The 23,595-nt window shown below is 47.6% G+C and overlaps 1 protein-coding gene across 3 annotated transcripts in view; it reads left to right on the top strand.

Moving 5' to 3' along the window:
• The window catches only part of KIF4A (kinesin family member 4A), a 54,730-nt gene extending 31,441 nt beyond the window's left edge, over positions 1-23,289 (top strand). For 2 of the 3 annotated variants that reach the window (XM_069747312.1, XM_069747315.1), the window contains exons 18-31: positions 233-343; positions 428-511; positions 597-710; positions 1,510-1,665; positions 1,956-2,050; positions 2,130-2,262; positions 7,771-7,941; positions 15,244-15,363; positions 15,736-15,813; positions 17,776-17,880; positions 17,979-18,128; positions 18,871-18,987; positions 21,657-21,779; positions 22,944-23,289. In XM_069747312.1, the coding sequence (XP_069603413.1) occupies positions 233-343; positions 428-511; positions 597-710; positions 1,510-1,665; positions 1,956-2,050; positions 2,130-2,262; positions 7,771-7,941; positions 15,244-15,363; positions 15,736-15,813; positions 17,776-17,880; positions 17,979-18,128; positions 18,871-18,987; positions 21,657-21,779; positions 22,944-23,141 (1,755 nt within the window). In that variant the 3' untranslated portion in view covers positions 23,142-23,289. The remainder of the gene's footprint in view (positions 1-232; positions 344-427; positions 512-596; positions 711-1,509; positions 1,666-1,955; positions 2,051-2,129; positions 2,263-7,770; positions 7,942-15,243; positions 15,364-15,735; positions 15,814-17,775; positions 17,881-17,978; positions 18,129-18,870; positions 18,988-21,656; positions 21,780-22,943) is intronic. The other variant, XM_069747314.1, reaches the window with a different exon arrangement.
• Positions 23,290-23,595: the final 306 nt, after the last annotated feature.

The following is a 23,595-nucleotide window of genomic DNA, read 5'->3' as shown; positions in this document are numbered from 1 at the left end:
TGGTCACTTCGAGTTTTCAGTTTATTCCCAAATATTCAGGGGAAATAAGAACAACAAAATTCATAGTGGTAAGAAAAGATGTTTAAGTCATTGTTTAATGGGGCTTACAAGTATATAATGACCTTGAGGAATCCGGGGAGGTCACCGATCATCATCTTACCACCTCACTATTCGTGTTGGTGTATAAGCTCACATATATACCATGACTCAGACGTCCATTGGCTTTCTACAGGCCATGAAGATGCAGAGAGTGCAGCTCATGAGGCAGATGAAGGAAGATGCCGAGAAGTTCCGCTCTTTTAAGCAGCAGAAGACTAAAGAAGTGATTCAGCTTAAGGAGAAGGTACCTGGAGGCATTGTATCTTGATCTGTCTACAGAGGTCCTGTTCTTGTTATAAAGCCATGGTTTGATTTTTGTTTTTTTCAGGACCGTAAACGTCAGTATGAACTCCTCAAATTAGAAAGAGACTTCCAGAAGCAAGCCAACGTCCTACGCAGGAAAACGGAAGAGGTTGGTATCAGTGGTAATGACTACTATGTTATATATTGAATAACTTTGCCGTGATGTCTACAAATGATATTTTATTTTTTTTTAGGCGGCAACTGCGAATAAGAGGTTAAAGGAAGCTCTCCAGAGACAGAAAGAAGCTATGGATCGGCGGAAGGATACCCAGAGCAAAGGCATGGAAGGAGCGTCTGCCAGGGTCAAGGTAAGTGAAGAAACCTTCCTCATCAGGTCAGCTTGTCTGATGCACAATGCCAGCTTTGAAAAGTACAATTTTAATCAATTTGCAAAATTTTGACAAGACATTATTTTAACCCATAACATGAAAGTAAGATTTATAATATAACACTCATTACAAAGCTTTCAGTTTAACTTTATATTCTGTAGTGATGAGACCAAGATAAATGTTTGTGTAACTGATCGCTTCAAAACTGTATGGTGTCACAGAGATGAGGAGTACAAAGAAAAAAAAATACATGGAGCCTACAGTAAAACATGGAGGTGGCAGTGTCCTTATGTGGGGCTGCATGAGTGCTGCTGGTGTCAGGAGCTACACCTCATTGCTAGTATCGTGAATTCAGATGTACTGATTTTATATTGTAAGAGAAGCTGCTGCCATCACTCCCTGCCCTTTGTAGATTGGCACTTTTCCAACATGACATTGATCCAAAGGGCAGGTCTGTTGCATTTCTGAAGAACAACAACATGTTGTCTTGTTCATATGCTAATTTAGAAGAGGCACATATGGAATGTAGAAAACCTCTCCATACTGGGGCGGCTGCTTCTCCAGGCCGTTGTTGGGCCGCTCCTGATTAGATTACATCCTCGGCCCCCCGTATCCTCTCTTTGGTGGTTGGATGTGTCCTGTTGCCCATGCCTGGTTTGCAGTGGGGTGAGGTGGCGGTGGATAATCTGTGCCCTTCCAGTAGTTCATTGCTTTTCCATCCTTCTGCCGGAGGCTTCAATCTTGTTGTAATGGTAGAACATGTTTTTGTTTCCTTCAGAATTGGCTTTGCAATGAGGTGGAAGTCCTTGTGAGTACAGAGGAAGCTCAGCGACATCTTAACGATCTCCTTGAGGACAGAAAGATTCTAGCCCATGACATAGCGCAGCTGAAGCAGAAGAAGGACGCTGGCGAGCGGATACCCCCCAAAATCCGTGTAAGTAGAATCTCGCAATGGTCCTGAGCTTTGCTTCACAAACACAAAGCTGCTTCTTGGTAATGTACTAACTAATGTAAATTTCCATAAATATGATTTACAAAAATGCAGTCCTGTGACGTTGGGAGCTCATCTGATGCATGGGTGCCGACCTGTTCATCATTTGTGGTGCTATGAGCCCTTTGGAGGACTAAGGACGGCAGATGTTACTCGTTCACGTGCAATATAACTTTGTTGTTTGTTTTGTCCTTTTAAAAATATCTTCCAATCCTCTACTTTTACTTCTTAAGAGACGGACGTACACTGTGGCCGAGCTGGAGAACATGGAGGAAGAAGCTTCAGTCACCAAGCAGATTGATAGTCTGGAGACTGAAATGGAGCTCAGGTAGATCAATAACCGCTGGATAGAAGTAGTTGATTGCATTTTTTTGCGTGCTGCTATGATACAGTGTGATGTCCTACAGGAGCGCCCAGATAGCGGATCTACAGCAAAAGTTATTGGATGCGGACAGCGAGGAAGAGCGAGTGAAGCAGCGATGGGAGACCATCACCAACATCATGGAAGCAAAGTGTGCCCTGAAATACTTAATGGGGGAGGTACGTTATTTGTGCAATGGCTCACTATTGATTACTTGTACGTCACATGGTGGGGACAGTCACGTCAGCACTGATTGGGTTCAGGGCTCGTGTGACGTTACAACCTCATGTGATCCCCGGGAACGCGAGTGTCGACACCGCCGAGTATAAGACCCACATTAGGAATGAAACCTACAAGGGCAGTGCACAATCCATGCTATATTGTCAGTACAATTAAAGGTGTTGTCCCCTACTAGGACAACCCCTTCTTAAACTAAATGTTCGGCCCCGATTAAAATAATGAAGCTTATACTCGCCTCTGTGCCGACACCATTCCCGCGTTGTCAGCACTCGCTGTGACACATGATGCCGACACCCAGTCAGCACTGACAACACTGTCTCCGCCTTCAGACAAAGTGAACACAAAGAGGAAGTCTGGATGAGCTGATCCTGGCGTACTCTTCGTGTTCAGTTTGTCCGGAGACGGCGACACCATTGCTGATTGGGCGTCACGTATCACAACACTGCGTCACAGCTCCGGGACCGTCACCGCTGGAACAGAACCGTCACGGGAGGGGAGTATAGGCTTTATTTTATCAGGGCCAAACATTTAGTTTAAGAAGGGGTTGTCCTAGTAGTGAACGACGCCTTTAACGCCATTAAAAAAAAAACACCCTGGAAAGATCAGATACGACTCTTATGGGGACAGGGAGATGGAAATTAAAAGTTGGCTGTGTCTTTAAAGGTGTTAGCCAATTTATTTATTTTTTTTTTTTTTTTGAAGATGACCTATTAGCATAGGCCATTATCTGATAGCTGGGGGTGTGACGCCGAGCCCCCCACTGATCAGCGGCGTCTGGAATTTCTTAATGCTGCACAAATAATGGCTGTGGCCGGGTACTGCAGTTTCACCCCCTATTCATCTGATATATCCCCCACCGATCATATATTTATGGCGTATCCTAATGATTGGCCATCAATATGAAAAGTAGAGCCCAACGCCTTTAAAGGGAAGGTACCGCGTTTGTAGATCATTAATAAATCTAAGTAATGTAGCATAACATGCTGTTATAACCAAGTTTTGAATGCATTTGAAACATTTCGTGTGTTATAGGAGTTTAAAGAAGGCACTGGGGGCTGACATCTTTCTTTCACAGTAGCAGCACGACACAATCAGTGTCATAAGGCACCCCATGGTCATAGGAGATGAGACAGATGCTGACCCATCTATTGTAAGAGAACTGTCACTGCTGTGAACTGTGAATCAAACTGACCCCATACGTACCGTCACATTAAGCGACGCTGCAGCGATATAGACAACGAGCCGAACGCTGCAGCGTCGCTGTTTAGGTCGCTATGAGACGTCAAACACTGTAACAGCAGAACGATGCAGGAGCGATCCAGTGACGTACTTATCGTTCTCGCTGGTTGTTCGCTCCATGGAAAAACATTGCAGGCATCGTTGCTTTTGCTGTCAAACAGGACGAATCACGCCGACCTGACGACCAAATAAAGTTCCGGACTTTTAGCGATGACCAGCAATGTCACAGCGGGATCCTGATTGCTGCTGCGTGTCAAACACAAACGAGATCGCTATCCAGGACGCTGCAACGTCACGGATCGTTGTCGTTCTCGTTGGTAAGTTGCTTAATGTGACGGTACCTTAAGAGATAGGGAGAGAAAAAAGGGGAACAAACGCTGTGCATGATCTAAGTGTAGTAAAAACTGTTGCTAAATTGCACGCTATAATAGTTGCACTCGCCAGAAACCGGCGAATTGAGGCATAAACGGGGTCCCACAGGAATCCCGAGGAGGCGGACTGCAGCTCGTCCATAACATTATATTATATGATATACATATTTTTTTTAAATAACCTGAAGAAGACTCCTGGATGTTTGGAGTCGAAATGCGTTTTTTTATCCTGTAAGGCTAGGTTCATATTGCGTTAGTGCAATCCGTTTAGCGCCTAGCGCTAGCAGATTGCGCTAACGCAATGTTGTTTTATGGGGTCGCGTTAAACGTCCCCGCTCTCGCAGATCTCTGATCTGCGAGAGTGGGGAACGGACCTCGGGCGCGCCGGGGACGCTGCTTGCGCGCCACAAAACACCGGCACATCGCCAGCGCGTGCCGAAAATGGCACGCGCTAGTGATGCGCGTCCCCATTGCTGTTAATGGGCGCGCTAACGGACGCATTGCACGGCGTTAATTTCGCCGTGCAACGCTGTCCGCTAGCGCGGTCACATTAACGCAATATGAACCAAGCCTAACTCCTAAATAAACAATTCTATTTCATAACCACGAGAATCTTGTGACGGAAGCACCGACAACTATCTGGGTATTTCTCTGTGTATTGACTGCTGTGAACTGGGGCACGCCTCTGTGGGCTGCACAATTCACAGTAGTGGGAGTGTTGTGCCATATTCATGGAGCCCTCGGATCTGCTAACATAAGCAGTACTGCTTCCAGCAGAACCGATCCTAGATTGATGGCTGAGGGGAGAAAAGTACAGACAGAATAGCAGAGACATCAAGGAGGAACAGTGTATCATTAGCATTATTGAAGCAGGAGCTATCAGCTGCTCTGCAGGAGTTGTGATTCATCCCTTAGTAAGATAAGAAGGAGCTGCTGTTCTGCAGTGGAGGGGGTGAGAGAATCATGTAATCTGGGTGAGAGAGACAGTAACTGCTGGCGATAGCAGATCACAGGGCAGTCACCCACAAAATGGTGCTGTCCTGTGATGCTACTCTTCATTCTGCCCCAGGGATACTAGACCACCCAAAAGGGGAGAGAAATGGTGATGTCAGCAGTTACTGCCCCAATTTTCCATCTTACAGTAAAGCTGGTAAGTCTTAAGGTACCGTCACACTTAGCGACGCTGCAGCGATACCGACAACGATCCGGATCGCTGCAGCGTCGCTGGAGAGCTGTCACACAGACCGCTCTCCAGCGACCAACGATGCCGGTAACCAGGGTAAACATCGGGTAACTAAGCGCAGGGCCGCGCTTAGTAACCCGATGTTTACCCTGGTTACCATCCTAAAAGTAAAAAAAAACAAAGTACATACTTACCTACTGCTGTCTGTCCTCCAGCGCTGTGCTCTGCACTCCTCCTGTACTGTCTGTGTGAGCACAGCGGCCGGAAAGCAGAGCGGTGACGTCACCGCTCTGCTTTCCGGCTGACCGACGCTCACAGCCAGTACAGGAGGAGTGCAGAGCACAGCGCTGGAGGACAGACAGCGGTAGGTAAGTATGTACTGTTTGTTTTTTTTTTACTTTTAGGATGGTAACCAGGGTAAACATCGGGTTACTAAGCGCGGCCCTGCGCTTAGTTACCCGATGTTTACCCTGGTTACCAGTGAAGACATCGCTGAATTGGTGTCACACACGCCGATTCAGCGATGTCTGCGGGGAGTCCAGCGACCAAATAAAGTTCTGGACTTTCTTCCCCGACCAGCGACAGCACAGCAGGGGCCTGATCGCTGCTGCCTGTCACACTGGACGATATCGCTAGCGAGGACGCTGCAACGTCACGGATCGCTAGCGATATCGTCTAGTGTGACGGTACCTTTACTATAGCTGCTTGAGGTCTAAGGTCTAAAACTGAAAATGCTCTCCCTAGTGGTAAATATATATTTGTAAAAAAATATATAATACAATGCTCAAAAAAATAAAGGGAACAAACAGAATATAACTCAAACTGTCCACTTAGGAAGCAAAACTGATTGACAATCAATTTCACATACTGTTGTGCAAACGGAATAGACAACAGATGGTAATTATTGGCAATTTTCAAGACACACTCAAAGGAGTGGTTCTGCAGATGGGGAACACAGACCACATCTCGGTACCAATGCTTTCTGGCTGATGTTTTGGTTACTTTTGAATGTTGGTTGTGCTTTCACACTCGTGGTAGCATGAGACGGACTCTACAATCCACACAAGTGGCTTAGGTAGTGCAGCTCATCTAGGATGGCACATCAATGTGAGCTGTGGCAAGAAGGTTTGCTGTGTCTGTCAGCGTAGTGTCCAGAGGCTGGAGGCGCTACCAGAAGACAGGCCCGTACACCAGGAGACGTGGAGGGGGCGTAGAAGGGCAACAACCCAGCAGCAGGACCGCTACCTCAGCCTTTGTTCAAGCAGGAACAGGAGGAGCACTGCCAGAGCACTGCAAAATGGCCCCAAGCAGGCCACATGTGCATGTTTCTGCAGAAACGGTTAGAAACTGACTCCATTAGGGTGGTCTGAGTGCCCGACGTCCACATATGGGGGTTGTGCTCACAGCCCAACACCGTGCAGAATGCTTGACATTTGCCACAGAACACAAGGATTGGCAAATTCGCCACTGGCACCCTGTGCTCTTCACAGATGAAAGCAGGCTCACACTGACCACATGTGACAGGCGTGACCGTCTGGAGATGCCGTTGAGAGCAATCTGCTGCCTGCAACCTCCTTCAGCATGACCGGTTTGGCAGTGGGTCAGTAATGGTGTGGGGTGGCAAATCTTTGGAGGGCCGCATAGCCCTCCATGTGCTCGTCAGAGGTAGCCTGACTGCCATTAGGTACCGAGATGAGATCCTCAGACCCCTTATGAGATCATATGCTGGTGCGGTTTGCCCTGGGTTCCTCCTAATGCAGGACAATGCCTGACCTCGTGGCTGGAGTGTGTCAGCAGTTCCTGTATGACGAAAAAATTCCAGGTCTGGAAGGAGATCCCTCAGGAGATCATCCGCAGCCTCATCAGGAGCACGCCCAGGCGTTGTAGGGAGATCATACAGGCACGTGGAGGCCACTCACACTACTGGGCATCATTTCCTTGTCTTGAGGCATTTCCACTGAAGTTGGATCAGCCTGTAACTTCATTTTCCACTTTGATTTTGAGCATCATTCCAACTCCAGACCTGCATGGGATATTAGTTGTGATTTACGTTGATCATTTTTTGGTTTTATTGTTCTCAACACATTCCACTATGTAATGAATAAAGATTTACAACTGGAATATTTCATTCAGTGATATCTAGGATGTGGGATTTTAGTGTTCCGTTTATTTTATTTTTGTTGAACAGTGTATTTTTCATATAGAAAACATTGCATTAATACATTAATTACTATTTTAAGCTTTAATTTCACACAAAAACCAAACTACAAGAAAACTGGTGGCACTTTCCCTTTAAGAGGTGGAATAGTAATTAATCTGTTACTTTTTTTTGTCTCCTGCACTGATCATTCATCTCAAAATGTCTACAAATCTGTCTGCAGTGAGGCATAAAATTTACATAAACTGTCTATGGATTGTGGAGGGGTGAGCATTTGGGGGGAACAAAAGCAGAAAGGCACAAGGAGAAACTGCTGAGGCTTCTAGTGCAGGGAGAAAACTGGTGAAAATGCAGGACACCATCATGTCATGGCCGGATACAGTGGTGCTTTTTATGTACATATACAGTGGAATTATTCTGAAAAATCAGCTGAAAGTTTTGTGTTTTAATGGCATTATTTGCTCCCCCCTCTCTTCTTGTTCTACAACATTTTTAGGTGGTTTCTGCCAAAGTTCAGATCAGTAGACTGGAGAGCAGCCTTAAACAGAACAAGGCTCATGCTGCGGACATGCAGAAGATAATATTTGAAGAACGGAATCAGATGGCTGAAATGGAGACAGAGCACCAGAGCCGGCTTGTAGAGCTGGAGCAGCAGCACCAGCAGAAGGTACCTTTTTTCTTTTCCTACATTGTTAGTTTTTAGTTAGGTATATACCTACTAAGCCTTGTTTTTGTCTTTACTTTCAATAGTTAACATCTTAAATTTTGTCCAAAAGTAGAATAAGGTATTTAAAGGGAACCTGTCACCAGGTTTGGCCGATAAGAGATACAGCCATCACCTTTAAGGGCTGATATACAGCATTCTATAACGCTGTATATAAGCCCCCAACCCGACCTGTAAGAGCAAAATAACTTTTCTCCTTCGCCTCATTGGGGGACACAGGACCATGGGTTATGCTGCTGTCACTAGGAGGCTGACACTAAGCTGAGACAAAAAAAGGTTAGCTCCTCCCCTGCAGTATACACCCTCATGCTGGCTTCCAGAGACCCAGTTCAAGCTTAGTGTCCGTAGGAGGCACACTGATTTTTAATCTCAGATTTTTTCCTTTTTAACCTTCCTATTCCAGACGAAGGGGGCGACGGATTCTTTCAAGGTCCGATCTCCCCCGAACCAGCAACAGGCGAGCACGGGAGTTTCACCTCACCATATCCTCTCCTGCGACGTGGGAGCCACTGCCTGAGCTGACATTTTTTGGGCGACGGAATTTTCCATAAAAGGGCGCCGATCTCCCCACTTTATACAGACGAGCACTGGTGTTTTACCTCCAGTATCCTCCTCTGCAGCCAGGCTTTTTATTGCCGGACATCTGCCCTGTCCACCAGGTTCTCCCTCGGCTGTACAGAGGCACTATCCCCGTGGCGTCCGTGCTGACCACACTGCATCACCAATGCCCTGCGTGATTCAGGTGGTGGACGGTTCCTCTCCACCCCCCTGTCTGGGGCTGGTGGATAGAGGCTTCCCAACCCCTGCACCGTCCCTGCCATCCCAAGGCACCTCTCACCTCCTCGGGGTAAGTGTCTCGTGGGGGATGGGGGGGGTCGCCGGTTTTGCGGTCCGGAGGGCTCCTCCTAGGTAGCGGCACATCGTGGGCTGAAGCATTCCCCCATTTTTCGGCACTTCGCGGCCGTGCGCCGGACCGAAGCCGCAAATTTAGTCCCCGGCTTCGGCCTAGCCGCTGGACGCTGCCGATAGGCTCCGCCCACCCCTGTGCGTCATCGGCGGCGCCGCCTCCCCAGTCCTGGCGCTTCTCGCAGCCTCCGAGATCTCTCTCCTGATCTCGGCGGCCATCTTGGTCCCTCACTGCACGCCGCAGCTCAGCTCTGCCGCAGCGTCTAGGTGTCCAAGCGCCCACGTGCAGCCGGTTTCCCAGCTCAGGCAACACATCAGGACAGCGGGACACAGGACCAGGGTAAGGAGACCTCGTCAGCCTCTCCTCTGCAGCGTCGCCCTCTGCTTCCCTACATTATAGACCCTGTGGTCTATTTTTTTGCATTAGAATCATGTCCCAGTCAAGGTCTAAAAAATCCTCTAAGGTGCATACGACCTTTTTCTCTGCGTGTACCACCTGCCAGGCCCCACTTCCTAGGCCTCAAAGTTCTCCCCTCTGCTCTGCCTGCGATGCCCCATGTGCCCAGGAGCCCTCCACCGACTCCGGCGTACCTAGTCCTCCTGCGTGGGTCGCGTCTCTTTCGCAGTCCGTGGATTTTTTAGCCAACGCCATCAAATCCATTCAAAATCCTCCCGGGGAACGGGGCAATCCTTTGCAGGTGTTAAGAGATCCCTCCATAGCAGGGGAATCATCGGTCAGCAGGGGCCGTTCTCCCCATAAAGAGGCACGGTCATCCAGAAAACGGATCCGCACTACCTCTCCTGAGCGCTCACCTCGCCACTCAGACTCTGGCAGCTCCACCTCTCGCTCACCCTCTTTGGGGGCTCGCAGCGTTCACGACTCTGAACATGAGTCCGAGGTATCATTGGACCCGGAGGCTCCGGAGTTCAGAGCTACGGTTGACTCCCTCATTGTAGCAGTCAATCACGCACTTAAGGTGGATGATGACTCTAATTCCGCTCTGGAACACGCGGTCTCTTTTACCAGAACCAAGCGTTCCCACAAAACTTTTGCCTCTCACCCAGCTTTTCTGGACATAGGCGACACAGGGAGCGTCCAGATAAGCGTTTCTCGGGTAAGAAGGACCTGGTATCGAAGTATCCCTTCTCAGCAGATCTCGTGAAGGACTGGACGGATCCCCCTATAGTAGATCCTCCGGTCTCGCGCCTGGCTTCTAAAACGCTTCTTTCGGTCCCGGACGGCGCTTCAATTAAGAGCCCCACTGAACGCCAGCTAGACTCTCTAGCTCGCTCAGTGTATGAAGCCTCAGGCTCTTCCCTGTCCCCCTCCTTCGCCGCGGCTTGGGTGACCAAGGCAATGGTTTCCTGGGCGGATGCTCTAGCGAAATCCATTCATGAACAGGACCTCCCGTCTGAGATGGCGGACCTGGCTAAGCAGTTAGCCATGGCTAGTGATTATGTGATGTACGCATCCCTCGATGCGGCGAATTGCACAGCATCGGCGGCTTCTAACGCCATCGCTATCAGAAGGGCTCTTTGGCTCAGAGAGTGGCGCGCAGATTCTTCCTCTAAAAAATCTCTGATCTCTCTCCCTTTTCAAAGCGGGCGCCTTTTCGGCGAAAAGCTTGACCAGCTTATTTCCGACGCCACAGGGAAAAAGAGCAAGTTCCTTCCCCAACAGAGGCCCAAGGCGGCTTTCCAGCGCCAGCCTTACTTTCGCTTTCGGCCCTTTCGTACCAGCCCAGCCTGGTCCAATCCTACCGGTCTTTCCAGATCGGACCGATCAGCTCGCACAGACAGAGACGCTCGTCCCTCCTTCAGACCGAATCCTTCCTGGCGCGGAAAACCGAGGCAGCCCAGAACCAGAGGTTCCAGACCCCCCAGATTCCCGTCACAATGACTCGGGAACGGCACCAGTCGATACCATCAGAGTAGGCGGACGTCTACTCCTTTTTCAGCAAGCCTGGCTCTCCGTCGTTCACGACGAATGGGTCAGGGATCTGGTATCGTCTGGCTACAAAATAGAGTTCTCCGCTCCTCCTCCAACTCGGTTTTTCTCCTCTCGTCTCCCCAGTTCGGGAGCTCAGTCTCGCGCCCTCCTTTGCGCCATTCACTCCCTCCGCCAGAGTGGGGTCATTGTTCCGGTCCCGGAACACGAGAGGTTCAAAGGTTTCTACTCAAACCTCTTCGTCATGCCAAAGAAGGACGGAAAAGTGCGCCCCATTTTGGATCTGAAACTCCTGAACAAGTGCGTAAGAGTCCGGCACTTCAGGATGGAATCGCTCAGATCGGTCATCTCTTCGATGGAAAGAGGGGAATTCTTGGCCTCGATAGGCATCCTTGATGTCTATCTTCACATCCCGATCTTCCCGCCTCATCAGAGGTTGCTCCGCTTTGCCGTTCTGGAGGACCACTTCCAGTTCACAGCCTTACCCTTCGGTCTTGCCACGGCGCCCAGGGTATTCACCAAGGTCATGGCGGCTGTCATGGCCATCCTTCATTCTCGAGGAGTCGTCGTGTTACCTTACTTAGACGATCTCCTCATAAAGGGCCCGTCTTTTCAGGCCTGCGAGTCAAGCGTCCACATTACCCTGGATTCTCTTTCGCGCCTGGGCTGGTTGATCAACTTGGACAAGTCCTCTCCCGTTCCTACCCGTCGGATCTCCTTTCTGGGAATGATCCTGGATACTTCGAGGGGGCTGGTCTTGCTTCCTCGGTCCAAGGCCCAAGCGCTTCAGCAGGGAGCCCGAACGCTCTGCCATCCTCGTCCGCGAACCATTCGATTCGCCATGAAGATCCTGGGAAAGATGGTTGCAGCAATCGAAGCGGTTCCTTTTGCTCAACTCCATCTCCGTCCCTTACAACAAGCTTTGCTGGACAACTGGGACAGGAGCCTCTCATCTCTCGACCGCCCTTGCCCCCTGTCCCCGCGGGTCAGACAATCTCTCGTATGGTGGACCCTGGGTCCATCTCTTCTCCAGGGGAAGTCCTTCCTCCCGATCCGCTGGTTAGTGGTAACCACCGACGCCAGTCTTCTCGGCTGGGGGGCGGTGTTTCTTCACCACTCTGCCCAGGGCCGTTGGACAGTTCGGGAATCCAGACTCCCCATCAACATCCTGGAGATTCGTGCTGTCAGACTTGCCCTGAGTCGCTTTCACGCCCTGCTCGCGGGTCACCCAATACGAGTCCAATCGGACAACGTCACGGCGGTGGCTTACATCAACCACCAGGGAGGTACCCGCAGCAGGGTGGCGATGCAGGAAGTCTCTCACATCCTTCGTTGGGCCGAAACCAACCATTCCATCATCTCGGCGGTGCACATTCCGGGAGTCGAGAACTGGGCGGCGGACTTCCTGAGTCGCCAGGGCCTTGCCTCGGGAGAGTGGGAACTCCACCCAGAGGTATTTCGTCAGATCTGTCTTCGCTGGGGGACCCCGGACGTCTGATGGCGTCCAGATTGAACGCCAAGGTCCACAACTTCATTGCACGTTCTCGGGATCCCCAGGCCATAGGAGTAGACGCACTGATTTCTCCGTGGCATCAGTTTCAGCTCCCATACGTGTTTCCTCCCCTTCCTTTACTGCCGAAGGTGATCCGAAAAATCAAGACGGAGGGAGTTCTGGTCATTCTAGTTGCCCCAGACTGGCCTCGCCGCGCTTGGTACGCGGACCTCGTTCAGCTCGTAGCCGACGTTCCCTGGCGGTTACCAGACCGCCCAGACCTGCTTCGCCAAGGTCCGATCTACCACCAGAGCTCAGGGGCCCTACGTTTAACGGCGTGGCTGTTGAAACATGGATTCTAACTCGTGCCGGTTTCTATCAGCAGGTCATTCCCACCATGTTAAGTGCTCGCAAGGCGTCTTCCGCCTCCATTTACCACCGCGTCTGGAAAACTTTTGTTCTCATGGTGCAGCCTCCGAGGGCACCCTCCGCTCGCTTTCTCTATCCCTTGCATCTTGAATTTCCTTCAGTCTGGTCTGGACTCCGGCTTGGCCCTGAGTTCCCTCAAAGATCAGATCTCAGCGTTATCCGTTCTGTTCCAGCGTAGGATCGCCGCCAACCTTCAGGTCATTCAGGGAGTCTCCCATGTGGTTCCCCCCTACAGGATGCCGTTAGAGACCTGGGATCTCAACTTGGTCCTGGGGGTTCTTCAGGAACCTCCGTTCGAACCCCTTAAAGACGTTCCGCTCTCTGTCCTCTCATGGAAGGTTGCCTTCCTGGTAGCGGTGACGTCCATCAGAAGGGTTTCAGAGCTCGCCGCTTTGTCCTGCCGGGCACCTTTCCTTGCCTTTCATCAGGACAAGGTAGTCCTACGCCCTTCCCCGGCGTTTCTTCCGAAGGTGGTCTCATCCTTTCATCTTAACGAGGACATCATTCTTCCCTCCTTTTGCCCGCAGCCCAAACATAGGGTCGAGAAGGCTCTCCATACTCTGGACGTGGTACGGGCCCTCAGGAGGTACATTTCCAGAACGGCTCATTTCAGAAAATCGGACGCCCTTTTCGTGCTCCCACAGAAAGGGTTTGGCTACGTCAAAATCCACGATAGCCAGATGGATCTGATCCCCTATCCAGGAATCCTATCGGGTCAGGGGCAGTCCTATCCCGGCGGGGATTAGAGCTCACTCCACTCGGTCGATGGGTGCTTCCTGGGCCATCCGGCACCAGGCAACAGCGGAGCAGGTTTGCAAGGCTGCAACGTGGTCCAGCTGTCGGGGTCGTCACGACAATACCCTTCATCCACCAGTCATTCCAAATCAGATTAGGAGCATGTTGGTACCGGATAAGAATGAGTCAGACACAATGCTGGTTCAAACTCATTGCACGCTCGTGTGTAACGTCACAGCAACTGAACTGTTTATTTCATATACATAACATTATATAGTCCATTGGGGGAAGGTGTGCAGAGGGCGGGGTTAGGCGGGGTTTAAGCAATGTATCTAGTATTCAGTCCCTCTGATTGGCTATGACATCATCTGATGAATCTTCCTTTGTCCACATCTTGTTAAGTTTCCATTTCTCCAGGGACGATACTTCAGCTTCAGAAACGAAAGTAGATTCTTGGCAAGTACAAAAACTAAGGCAAAAGTGAACACTGGCAGCCATCTTAAATACAGTTAAATTTGCATTTAGCAAGCAAAGGGGAAAAACTTATTGTTTCACAGCATAAGAATATATAAAAGTACAAAAGAGTATAAAGACATATATTTTTACCTTGACACAGCCTGCATACTTTCACAAAGCATTACAATGTCCACATTCACTCCTCTGCGGACGCGGCCCTTGGCAGACGTATCCTGCAAGCGGCTGTGGCGCATTTGTAGTCAGATGGTACACGGAGTTATTTGGTTGTATTGTTTCCCTCCCAGGGACTGCTTTGGGACGTCCCATGGTCCTGTGTCCCCCAATGAGGCGAAGGAGAAATAGGGATTTTTGTGTGTACTCACCGTAAAATCCTTTTCTCCGAGCCACTCATTGGGGGACACAGCACCCACCCTGGTAGCCTTACGGCTCGTTACCTTTTTTGGTCTTTGACTGTTTGTTTGACATGTTATATTCTAATGTTACTTGATATATTGTTGTTATTATCCTACTGCTTTTGCACTGAACTGGGTCTCTGGAAGCCAGCATGAGGGTGTATACTGCAGGGGAGGAGCTAACCTTTTTTTGTCTCAGCTTAGTGTCAGCCTCCTAGTGACAGCAGCATAACCCATGGTCCTGTGTCCCCCAATGAGTGGCTCGGAGAAAAGGATTTTACGGTGAGTACACACAAAAATCCCCATTTATTATACTCGCCTGCAGGGCGGGCCGGTCCGAGGGGTGTTACTGGTCTTGGTCCGGCGTCTCCCATCTTCTTGCAATGCCGTCCTCCTGCTTGCTTCGTGTGGATAACGTGTCTCCCCCGCATCGCCCTCCTGCGCAGGCGTACTGATCTGCCCTCTACAGGGCAGATAAGTACGCCTGCGCAGGAGTGCTGTGCCGAGCAAACTGTGCAGATGACGAAGGGACGCGCCGTCCAATTGAAGCAAGAAGGAGGATGGGGATCGTAAGATGGGAGGTGCCGGACCAAGACCAGTGACATCCATCAGACCGGACCACCCCGCAGGTGAGTATGTTATTTTTCGTCTTACAGGTCGGGTTGGGGGCAGATACACAGCATTCTAGAATACCATATATGAGCCTGAAAGGTGATGGCCATATCTCTTATCGACCAAACTTGGTGACAGGTTCCCTTTAAAAGCAGTGGTGGGGGGGATTAGGGTGTTTCTAATTTTGTATTGATCCCCTTTAAATCTCCTAATTTCAAATTTTCAACCTCAACATCCTTATTTTGTTCCTTCAGATTCTTTACTTGCTGAGTCTGTCACAGCAGAAGCAGCCGATTGTCTCAGAGGCTGAAGAACCTGCTGAGGACAAAGTGACTGAGAGGGAGAAGCAGCTGTTGGAGAGGCTGAAGTTCCAGGTAATGCAGAGTCCACAAGTGGCTTCTAGACATTGGTGCAAGGTATGCGAGTGGGAATCTACCAGGTTACCGAGAAATGAAGCTCATGTGGCCCACATGTGCAGATTACATTGTGGGATTGATGGGGGATGAGTACTGGTAAGACAGGGCCACTTTACATTTATTACTTCTACCAAGGACAACGTTCTCAAAGACCACAGCAAGTGTAAGTTTGTCATGTACATGAAAAGGACAACTATGCATTCAATGTTCATCCTTCCCAAATCTCAAAAGTTGTGCAACTTTATCACTTTCTATCTCCTACTATAAATCCTTTAAAACACAAGGGGTTTCATATATTTGCTTATTTTAAAGAATTCTGTCTTTTTTAAGGATGAAGAAATTGAAAAAATGAAGGAGCTTTGTGAGAAAAACCAGCAACTTATCCAAGAAAATGATGTTTACAAACAAGTAAGGGAGAGTACTGCAGCTGTGTATCATGGTTGTAAGCACAAGTCACTAGTATCAAAAAGTCAGAAAACCTCTTTCACCCCTTCGTGGCATGCGCCGTATTAGTACGGCGCATATCACATCTCCCCCTTTCGAAGTGGGCTCCAGTGGTGAGCCACCTCAAAGCCGGGACGTGTCAGCTGTTTTGTACAGCTGACATGTGCCCGCAATAGCGGCGGGTGAAATCGTGATTCACCCGCCGCTATTAACTAGTTAAATGCCGCTGTCAAATGCCATCGGGCCAGAAATGTGCGCATCGCTGACCCCCGTCACATGATCCGGGGTCAGCGATACATCACCATAACGACCAGAGGTCTCCTTGAGACCTCTATGGTTGTTGATGCCGGCTTGCTGTGAGCGCCACCCTCCTATATGCAGCCTGTAATTCAGCTGCATATAGGAGCAATCTGATGATCGCTCCTATGTAGTTGAGACGATCCAGTCGTGCCAGCATCTAGCCTCCCATAAAGGCTATTGAAGCATGGCAAAAGTTAAAAAAATGTTTTAAAAATTAAAAAATGTTTAAATCGCCCCCCTTTTTGCCCCATTCAAAATAAAACCATAAAACAAAAATCAAACCTACACATATTTGGTATCGCAGCGTTCAGAATCACCTGATCTATCAATTTAAAAAAAAAAAAATTAACATGATCGCAAAATGGCGTAGTGAGAGAAAAATTAAAAACGCCATAATTACTTTTTTGGGTTGCCGCGTCATTGCATTAAAATGCAATAACGGGCGATCAAAAGAACGCATCTGCACAAAAGTGTTATCAATAAAAACATCAGCTCGGCACGCAAGAAATAAGCCCTCTCCCGACCCCAGATAACGAAAAATGGAAATGCTATGGGTATCGGAATATTTTGCAATTTTTTTTTTTTTTAGCAAAGTTTGGATTTTTTTTTTTTCACCATTTAGATAAAAAATAACCTAGACATGTTAGGGGTCTATGAACTCATAATGACCTGGAGACTCATAATATCAGGTCAGTTTTAGCATTTAGTGAACCTAGCAAAAAAAGCTAAACAAAAAACAAGTGTAGGATTGCACTTTTTTGCAATTTCACCGCACATGGAATAATTTTTCCCCGTTTTCTTGTGCAATACATGGTAAAACCAATGGTGACGTTAAAAAGTACCTGTCCCGCAAAAAACAAGGCCTCACATGGCCATATTGACGGAAAAATAAAAAAGTTATGGCTCTGGGAAGGAGGGGAGCGAAAAAGGGCTGCGACTTGAAGGGGTTAAGAAAAAACAGATGGCATTAAAAACACACTGGAAAATACTTTTCTGTAGATGAAGTAAAACGATATATTTATTATAAAGCTCTGCTTTCTGTATGTGATTATGGGGCAGACATCTTGTCGCCGCTGCCCGTAACTGCATTTAGAAAGCTTCTGTTATACAGACTGCTTTACTATGGAACAATAGTCTAATGATTTGTCACTGATCTCTATGGGAGCGTGCCCTGGCCATGCTGTTTGTTCTATGTAGAGGCCATTGTGCGGGGCTCGGCGGGCATGTACTGTGATCATTGCCTATGAACAGTGTAATCCTCTCTCCTTTATTATGTTCACTACATGCACAGAACTATTGGTGCCTCTACACATTCCACCTACAGGAGCTTTTATCACATCCCATGCTAAACCCATAGACCTCAAAGGCTTTCTCCGACAATGGTAACCAAATAAATACACGTTTAAATATTAAAGATTTTTCCAAATGCCTTTAGCAAAAAGCTATTCTTTATCTAGTTCTGTCAGGATTGGAAAGCTTGCAGCGATCAGTCCCAACCTGTCCTTGATTTCAGAGGACACACAGGAGGACGGTCTGCATGAAGCCCCAGACATTCGTCCTATCAAACGAATGTCTGACCCCTTTTTTGTATTACGGTAACTCTTTCAACTATCCATTTTCTTTAAGAAACTGGCGCTTCTTCATGTTGCAAGTGGAAGGAAAATGTACAATATGTCTGATACGCAGGTGACCAACTCTCCAGATTCTCCCTTTGATTTTGTTCCTCCAAAGGTAAGAGCTGTTTGAGCATTGTCCTCCTCGATTGTCAGTGAAGGTTGTTGATGATTAGATGTAGTATTATTATTAATTTACGGTATTTATTTTTGTAGCCTAAAAATCTTCGTAGAACAACAGCCAGATCTGCCACAGTAGTTTTGGAAGATTTATTATCTGAATCTGAAGAGTCTGCAGATGATTCGCGTGACGCAAATTGGATCCCTGTCCAAAATGTCAAGCAGCCCAAGAAAGTGCCCAGTGGGGTAAGTGGAAAAATGTTGACCCCCCTGATCGAAAGCTTGACAGCACTCTCCTTTTTTTTTTTTTTGTAAATAGACTGACTGGACTGACTTTGTAAAATGCGCTGATGTAACTTGGTGAGCCTTCAGGTTAGGATCCGATGGGCCTGTGTTCTGCAACATTGCATTGTTGTCCTCATTCATCAGCCCCATGAGGGCTTGCATCCAAACCGGATCCCCCACCCCACTCGCAAAACAGGACTCTGGTATATGCGCCGATGGGGACATTGACTATAGTGGTGCCGACAGTCACGTGCGCTCTGTGGTGCATCATTTTCAGGCATGTACGTCTACTGGAGGTGGACGTTCTGTGTTTCTGCTCCCAGTAGTCGTGTGCGCCCAATAATGATGCACCACAGAGCACAGGTTGAATGTCTGCACCATTATGACCCAGTCAGTACATATGCCAGAGTCCCATTTTGTGGGGGTCCACTGAACGTGGGCAAGAACACAATGTGAAGGGAGCCTTGGGAGTTGTCCTCCATGATGTCTCCTAGGTATAGTTTGTCATAAAGTACACAACCCGTGATGTCTGACAGGCAATGAGTACGGAGATAGAAAAAATCACATCTAGAATCCTCAGTTCTTTTGGGTTTTTTTTCTGTAGGGTGGAGGGGTTTCCTCCTTTTTAAGACCTTGAAGCGGCTGTATTTTGGCAATCAGTAATAATGCCAGGCTTGTGTGCCCTTTTGTCTTGCTATTGTAGTGCTCTTGTAAAGGGCGTTGTGGAAATAAGATGTGCCGCTGTAGAAAAGCTAAGCAGAACTGCTCCGATGAATGCTGCTGTGACCCTTCTAAGTGCCGCAACAGGGAATCCTTCTCGGTAAATCTTTATATATATATATTTTTTTTTTCATTTATTTTATTGACGTGGTTGGGATGAAAACCAAACCACATTAACCTTTCTAGGCCAAAGCTGAATGTAGCGCCACACTGCTGACACATCACTTAATTGATTGGCACGGGCCATGATTATGGAGCCGGCCGTGCCTTTTCCTTGTCTGCGCCATTGGGTGACACAGGTGTAAGCTGCAGCCACAAGATGGGTGCTGCGCGCCAACCAGTTATAGTCCTACAGCCACTAAATAAACTTCTAGCTGGGTGCCCATAGGAGGCCGACTTTGCAGATACATCTTTTTTATATCTTCCCTTTAGGCTACTCCACCAAAAAAATAGAATAAGAAGCAAACTAAACATTGTATGTAGCCCCAAATAATACCAATAAAATAATCTGCTCTCCACCAAAAAAAAGCCAACGATACAGCTCCACTGACTGGGGAAAAAAGAAACCATGATGCTTCTCACAAAATGGCGACACCTTTTTTTCTTATCTTTTTTTTTTTTTTTAATTATTTTTATCTCTTGTACTTTAAATGAAAAATGAATAAAATGATGACGAGACACTTGCCACAGCAAACCCTCACACAACCCGCACCCTGTATCCAACAATACTACAATCTCTATTTATTTTTATTTTTTTTAACAAAAACTATATAAGGCTACGTTCACACATTGCGTTTTGTTCTGCGTTTTTGTTGTCTCTTGTGCATGTTGATAAAGTTTACTGGCCCCCCCCCCCCCCCAAAAGGCTGATTTTTCTTCCATCCCCCCCAAACCCCCCCGTGTTGTTTCACTTACTTAGGCTACGTTCACACTAGCGTTATGCTAGTGTGCGTCGGGCGACGCAGCGGCGACGCACGCGTCATGCGCCCCTATATTTAACATGGGGGACGCATGCGTTTTTGTTTGTTGCGTTGTGCGACGCATGCGTCTTTTTTGCCGCCAGCGTCGGACCAAGAAACCGCAACAAGTTGTATTTTTCTTGCGTCCGATTTTCGGCAAAAAACGACGCATGCGTCGCAAAACGCAGCGTTTTTGCGTGCGTTTTGCCGCGTTTTTGCGTGCGTTGTGCATTGCGTCGCCGACGCAGCGGCGCACAACGCTAGTGTGAACGTAGCCTAAGAAGTGACATGCTGCAGTTTTCAAGATCGGGTAGGAAAATAAACACAGATGTGTGAATATTTCTGAAATCTCCTATACTTTGCTGGTACTGTAAAATGCAGCTTAAAAATTGTATGAAAAAAGGCAGAAAAAATGCAACGTGTGAACATGACCTCCGCCTTGTATTGCTGCAGCCTCACTGACCTAGAGAATGTTCTTTCCAGGTAGATTTTGCAACAAAATAAACATCCTGAGAACCAAACGCTAAAAAACAATGTTAGCGTTGTTTTCTAAATCAGTGTTATGGCTCTTAATAGGTTAATATGGATAAAACCCCATTTGTGGTTTATGTTCTAGGCAGAGTTGCCAAACTACTATTCAATAGTTCCTGGACAACTGGACCAAAAATTCACGAACGGTCCAATTTTTTTACGCCCTCCCCCCGAGATTCCAAACTAATACAGAGTAAGGACACATACCGAGAATTCCATCCAGCATAAAGGGCAGGAGACCTGGTACTGTGCAGTGCATAGCACCCAGTGTACGGTGGCATGTAAAAGTTTGTGCACCCCTGGTCAAAATTACTGTTATCCGTAAAGCAAGTTGAGTATTAGGCCTTTTTAGCGATAATTTTAAGTTAAAGATGACACACTTCCTTTTGATTTTAAACAAAACAATATATAGTTACTCTTTTACTTTTTAAAAATTCCATAAAGGAAAATGGGCTGATGCAAAAGTTTGGGCACCCTGCATGGATAGTACCTAGCATGACCGCTTGTAAGCACCTTTTAGAGTCCCAATTCCTGTTTTGAGGGATTTTCATTGATTTCTTCCTTGGAACATTCCTCCAGTTCTGTGCGGTTCCTGGGTCGTCTTGCGTGCCCTGCGATTTTGAGGTCTGACCCCAGATTTCCAATGATGATCGGATCAGAGGATTGTGGGGAATGGGGACGGTGCATCTTGGGTTTTTAGACTGTGTAAAGTTATGGACTGTTGGCATCCCAGGATCTAAGCGAATTTGCTTGTGTAGGGGTCACGCTCTCAGGTTGGCGCCAGAGCTCACCCGGGCACCGGATTCTTGTGGTAAAGCAGTGTGAGCTTTATTGATCGCCTTTTCTGGCACATACGTCATAACAAAAATCCCAGGTCTTTTCTAATGAAGGCAGAGCAATAAGTGGGTCTCGCCCAGACGGCAGTTCAGGTCCTGCTTTCTCCTCACACTCACTGGTGACTCGGACCCTCCTGAGCTAATCCCCCAGTTTGGTTCTTGTCCATAGCAATCAGTGATACGTAGTTTGAGGAGCCTGCGCGGGTCGTGTGCACAGTCTCTGGCTCTGCAGCTCCAACACAACCCGCTCTGCTCCGCTCCCCCGGCTGACTGACCCCTGAACACATGGCCTGGGTCTAGTCCTAGCTCTCTGGGTGCACCGAATCACTGCTAGGATTTAACCCTGTGCTAGCTGGCCTTCTTACACATGCTGTCATTTATTTATTTTTTTTTCTTTTGTCCATATTTATTCACTCCATATTTATTTTTAATTATTTTAAAAGGATGATACAAATAACGAGGATCAATCCCGGGAGTCTGAAAACTCGCTGAAGATGGACTTCCCTGGAGATGTAACGTCTGGAAGTTCATTTTTCACCCCACCTTGTGTCACACCCACCAAAAAGGTGCGACCATGTGTGCTGCTTGTAGTTATCTTCTTATGTGATTTTATCAGAGTAAAGTCAAAGTATTATTGGAGTTAGACTTGTTAGATTGTAGAGTGTTGTTTTTTTGTTTTTTTTGTTAGTGAATATTTATTTTTTCCCTTCTCTTCTCTTACCTCTCAAGACACCATCTACAGTTCACCTCACTGTCAGTTAATTTTGGAGCCCAACATATTAATGAATGGGGAAGAATTGACAACTAGGCTGTCCCCACCGTCAGGTGTCAGGGCATGTTCCTGGCTGCTCTAATATTGCCAAAAAAGCGCATTGTCAAAGCTCCATCAATGCAAGCACATGAGATTTAGAAGAGGCTGCAAACTTGTCAACATGCTTCCCTCAGTCCTTACAAGAGCAGCAGGGCCAAGAATGAAGAGTAGTAGAGAGCAGCAGGGCCGAGAATGAAGAGTAGTAGAGAGCAGCAGGGCCGAGAATGAAGAGTAGTAGAGGGCAGCAGGGCCGAGAATGAAGAGTAGTAGAGAGCAGCAGGGCCGAGAATGAAGAGTAGTAGAGGGCAGCAGGGCCGAGAATGAAGAGTAGTAGAGGGCAGCAGGGCCGAGAATGAAGAGTAGTAGAGGGCAGCAGGGCCGAGAATGAAGAGTAGTAGAGCAGCAGGGCCGAGAATGAAGAGTAGTAGAGCAGCAGGGCCGAGAATGAAGAGTAGTAGAGAGCAGCAGGGCCGAGAATGAAGAGTAGTAGAGCAGGGCCGAGAATGAAGAGTAGTAGAGAGCAGCAGGGCCGAGAATGAAGAGTAGTAGAGAGCAGCAGGGCCGAGAATGAAGAGTAGTAGAGAGCAGCAGAAGAGATTGCCAGCACTTGCTGTCTGCTCTGATTGAACGGTGCCGTAGTGGCTCAGGTTTGTTCCCCATTGACCCTTGATGGTGGAGAATGTCTATTAGTCAGTTTATTGATTTACATAGCATATCAGCCACTAGAAATGAAAATAAATTGCTTAGGTGTTCACAACAAATAAAAGTATTCTATTATAGGTTTTGAAGAACTTCACAGATCTGCCTTACTATTAATTTTAAAATGTGTGTATGTATAATCTATATCCTTAAATATTTGCAAACTATAGAGCTGTTTTGTAAAGTAACATGACTTTTTTTTTTTTTTCCCCCTCTTTAGGTCCTGCAGGAAATAAGCGACATAGGCCAGGTGATCACCATGAAACTGCAGCGTAAACCAAGCATCGTCCCGGGTGGATCACTGACCGCCGACGCACAGGAAAATCAAACATCCTTACTGAAAAAAAAGAAGAAAGCCCTTTGCAACAGCAATATCAGCTTCTTCTCTGGGTGCTCCCCAATCACGGAGGATGAGTGAAGGCAGCCCGTCCATCCGATTAGCTTCCTTCTTTGTGTATAGTTCTAGTCATCCTCTGCATAGGTTAAATCAGTATCTTGGGGAAGGTGGACTGTATATTAATGGTCATTTTAGCGCTAAGTCACAGGAATAACTTGTAAATATTTGTATGTCTTTGTTCGTCCGTGTTGTGTTCGAGTTTAGCAATGGCACACAAGTTTTAACTGCTGAAGATTTCCCAGCGACCGGTCTGCATCTGCCATGAATTCTATGAGGCCGGCGGTTCTGCTAAGTAATCAAGGCAGCATGAAGGCATTAGTGGAAAACCGCCTTGACCAGTAATATCACATGTAAAATATTTTCACATTGCACCTGAGAAGGGTATTAAAGGGTTCTCCGGAAAGTCTTTTTGATATGTCAATTAAACATGTTCAGTACAGGGGTCCTCTTGATTATGACTTTGGGGTCCCTGCAG

The sequence above is a fragment of the Ranitomeya imitator genome, chromosome 2 (assembly GCF_032444005.1).
Source record: "Ranitomeya imitator isolate aRanImi1 chromosome 2, aRanImi1.pri, whole genome shotgun sequence".
NCBI lineage: Eukaryota > Metazoa > Chordata > Amphibia > Anura > Dendrobatidae > Ranitomeya > Ranitomeya imitator.
The sequence above is the reverse complement of the archived record's forward strand: the minus strand, read 5'-3'. Positions and strand labels throughout refer to the sequence as shown.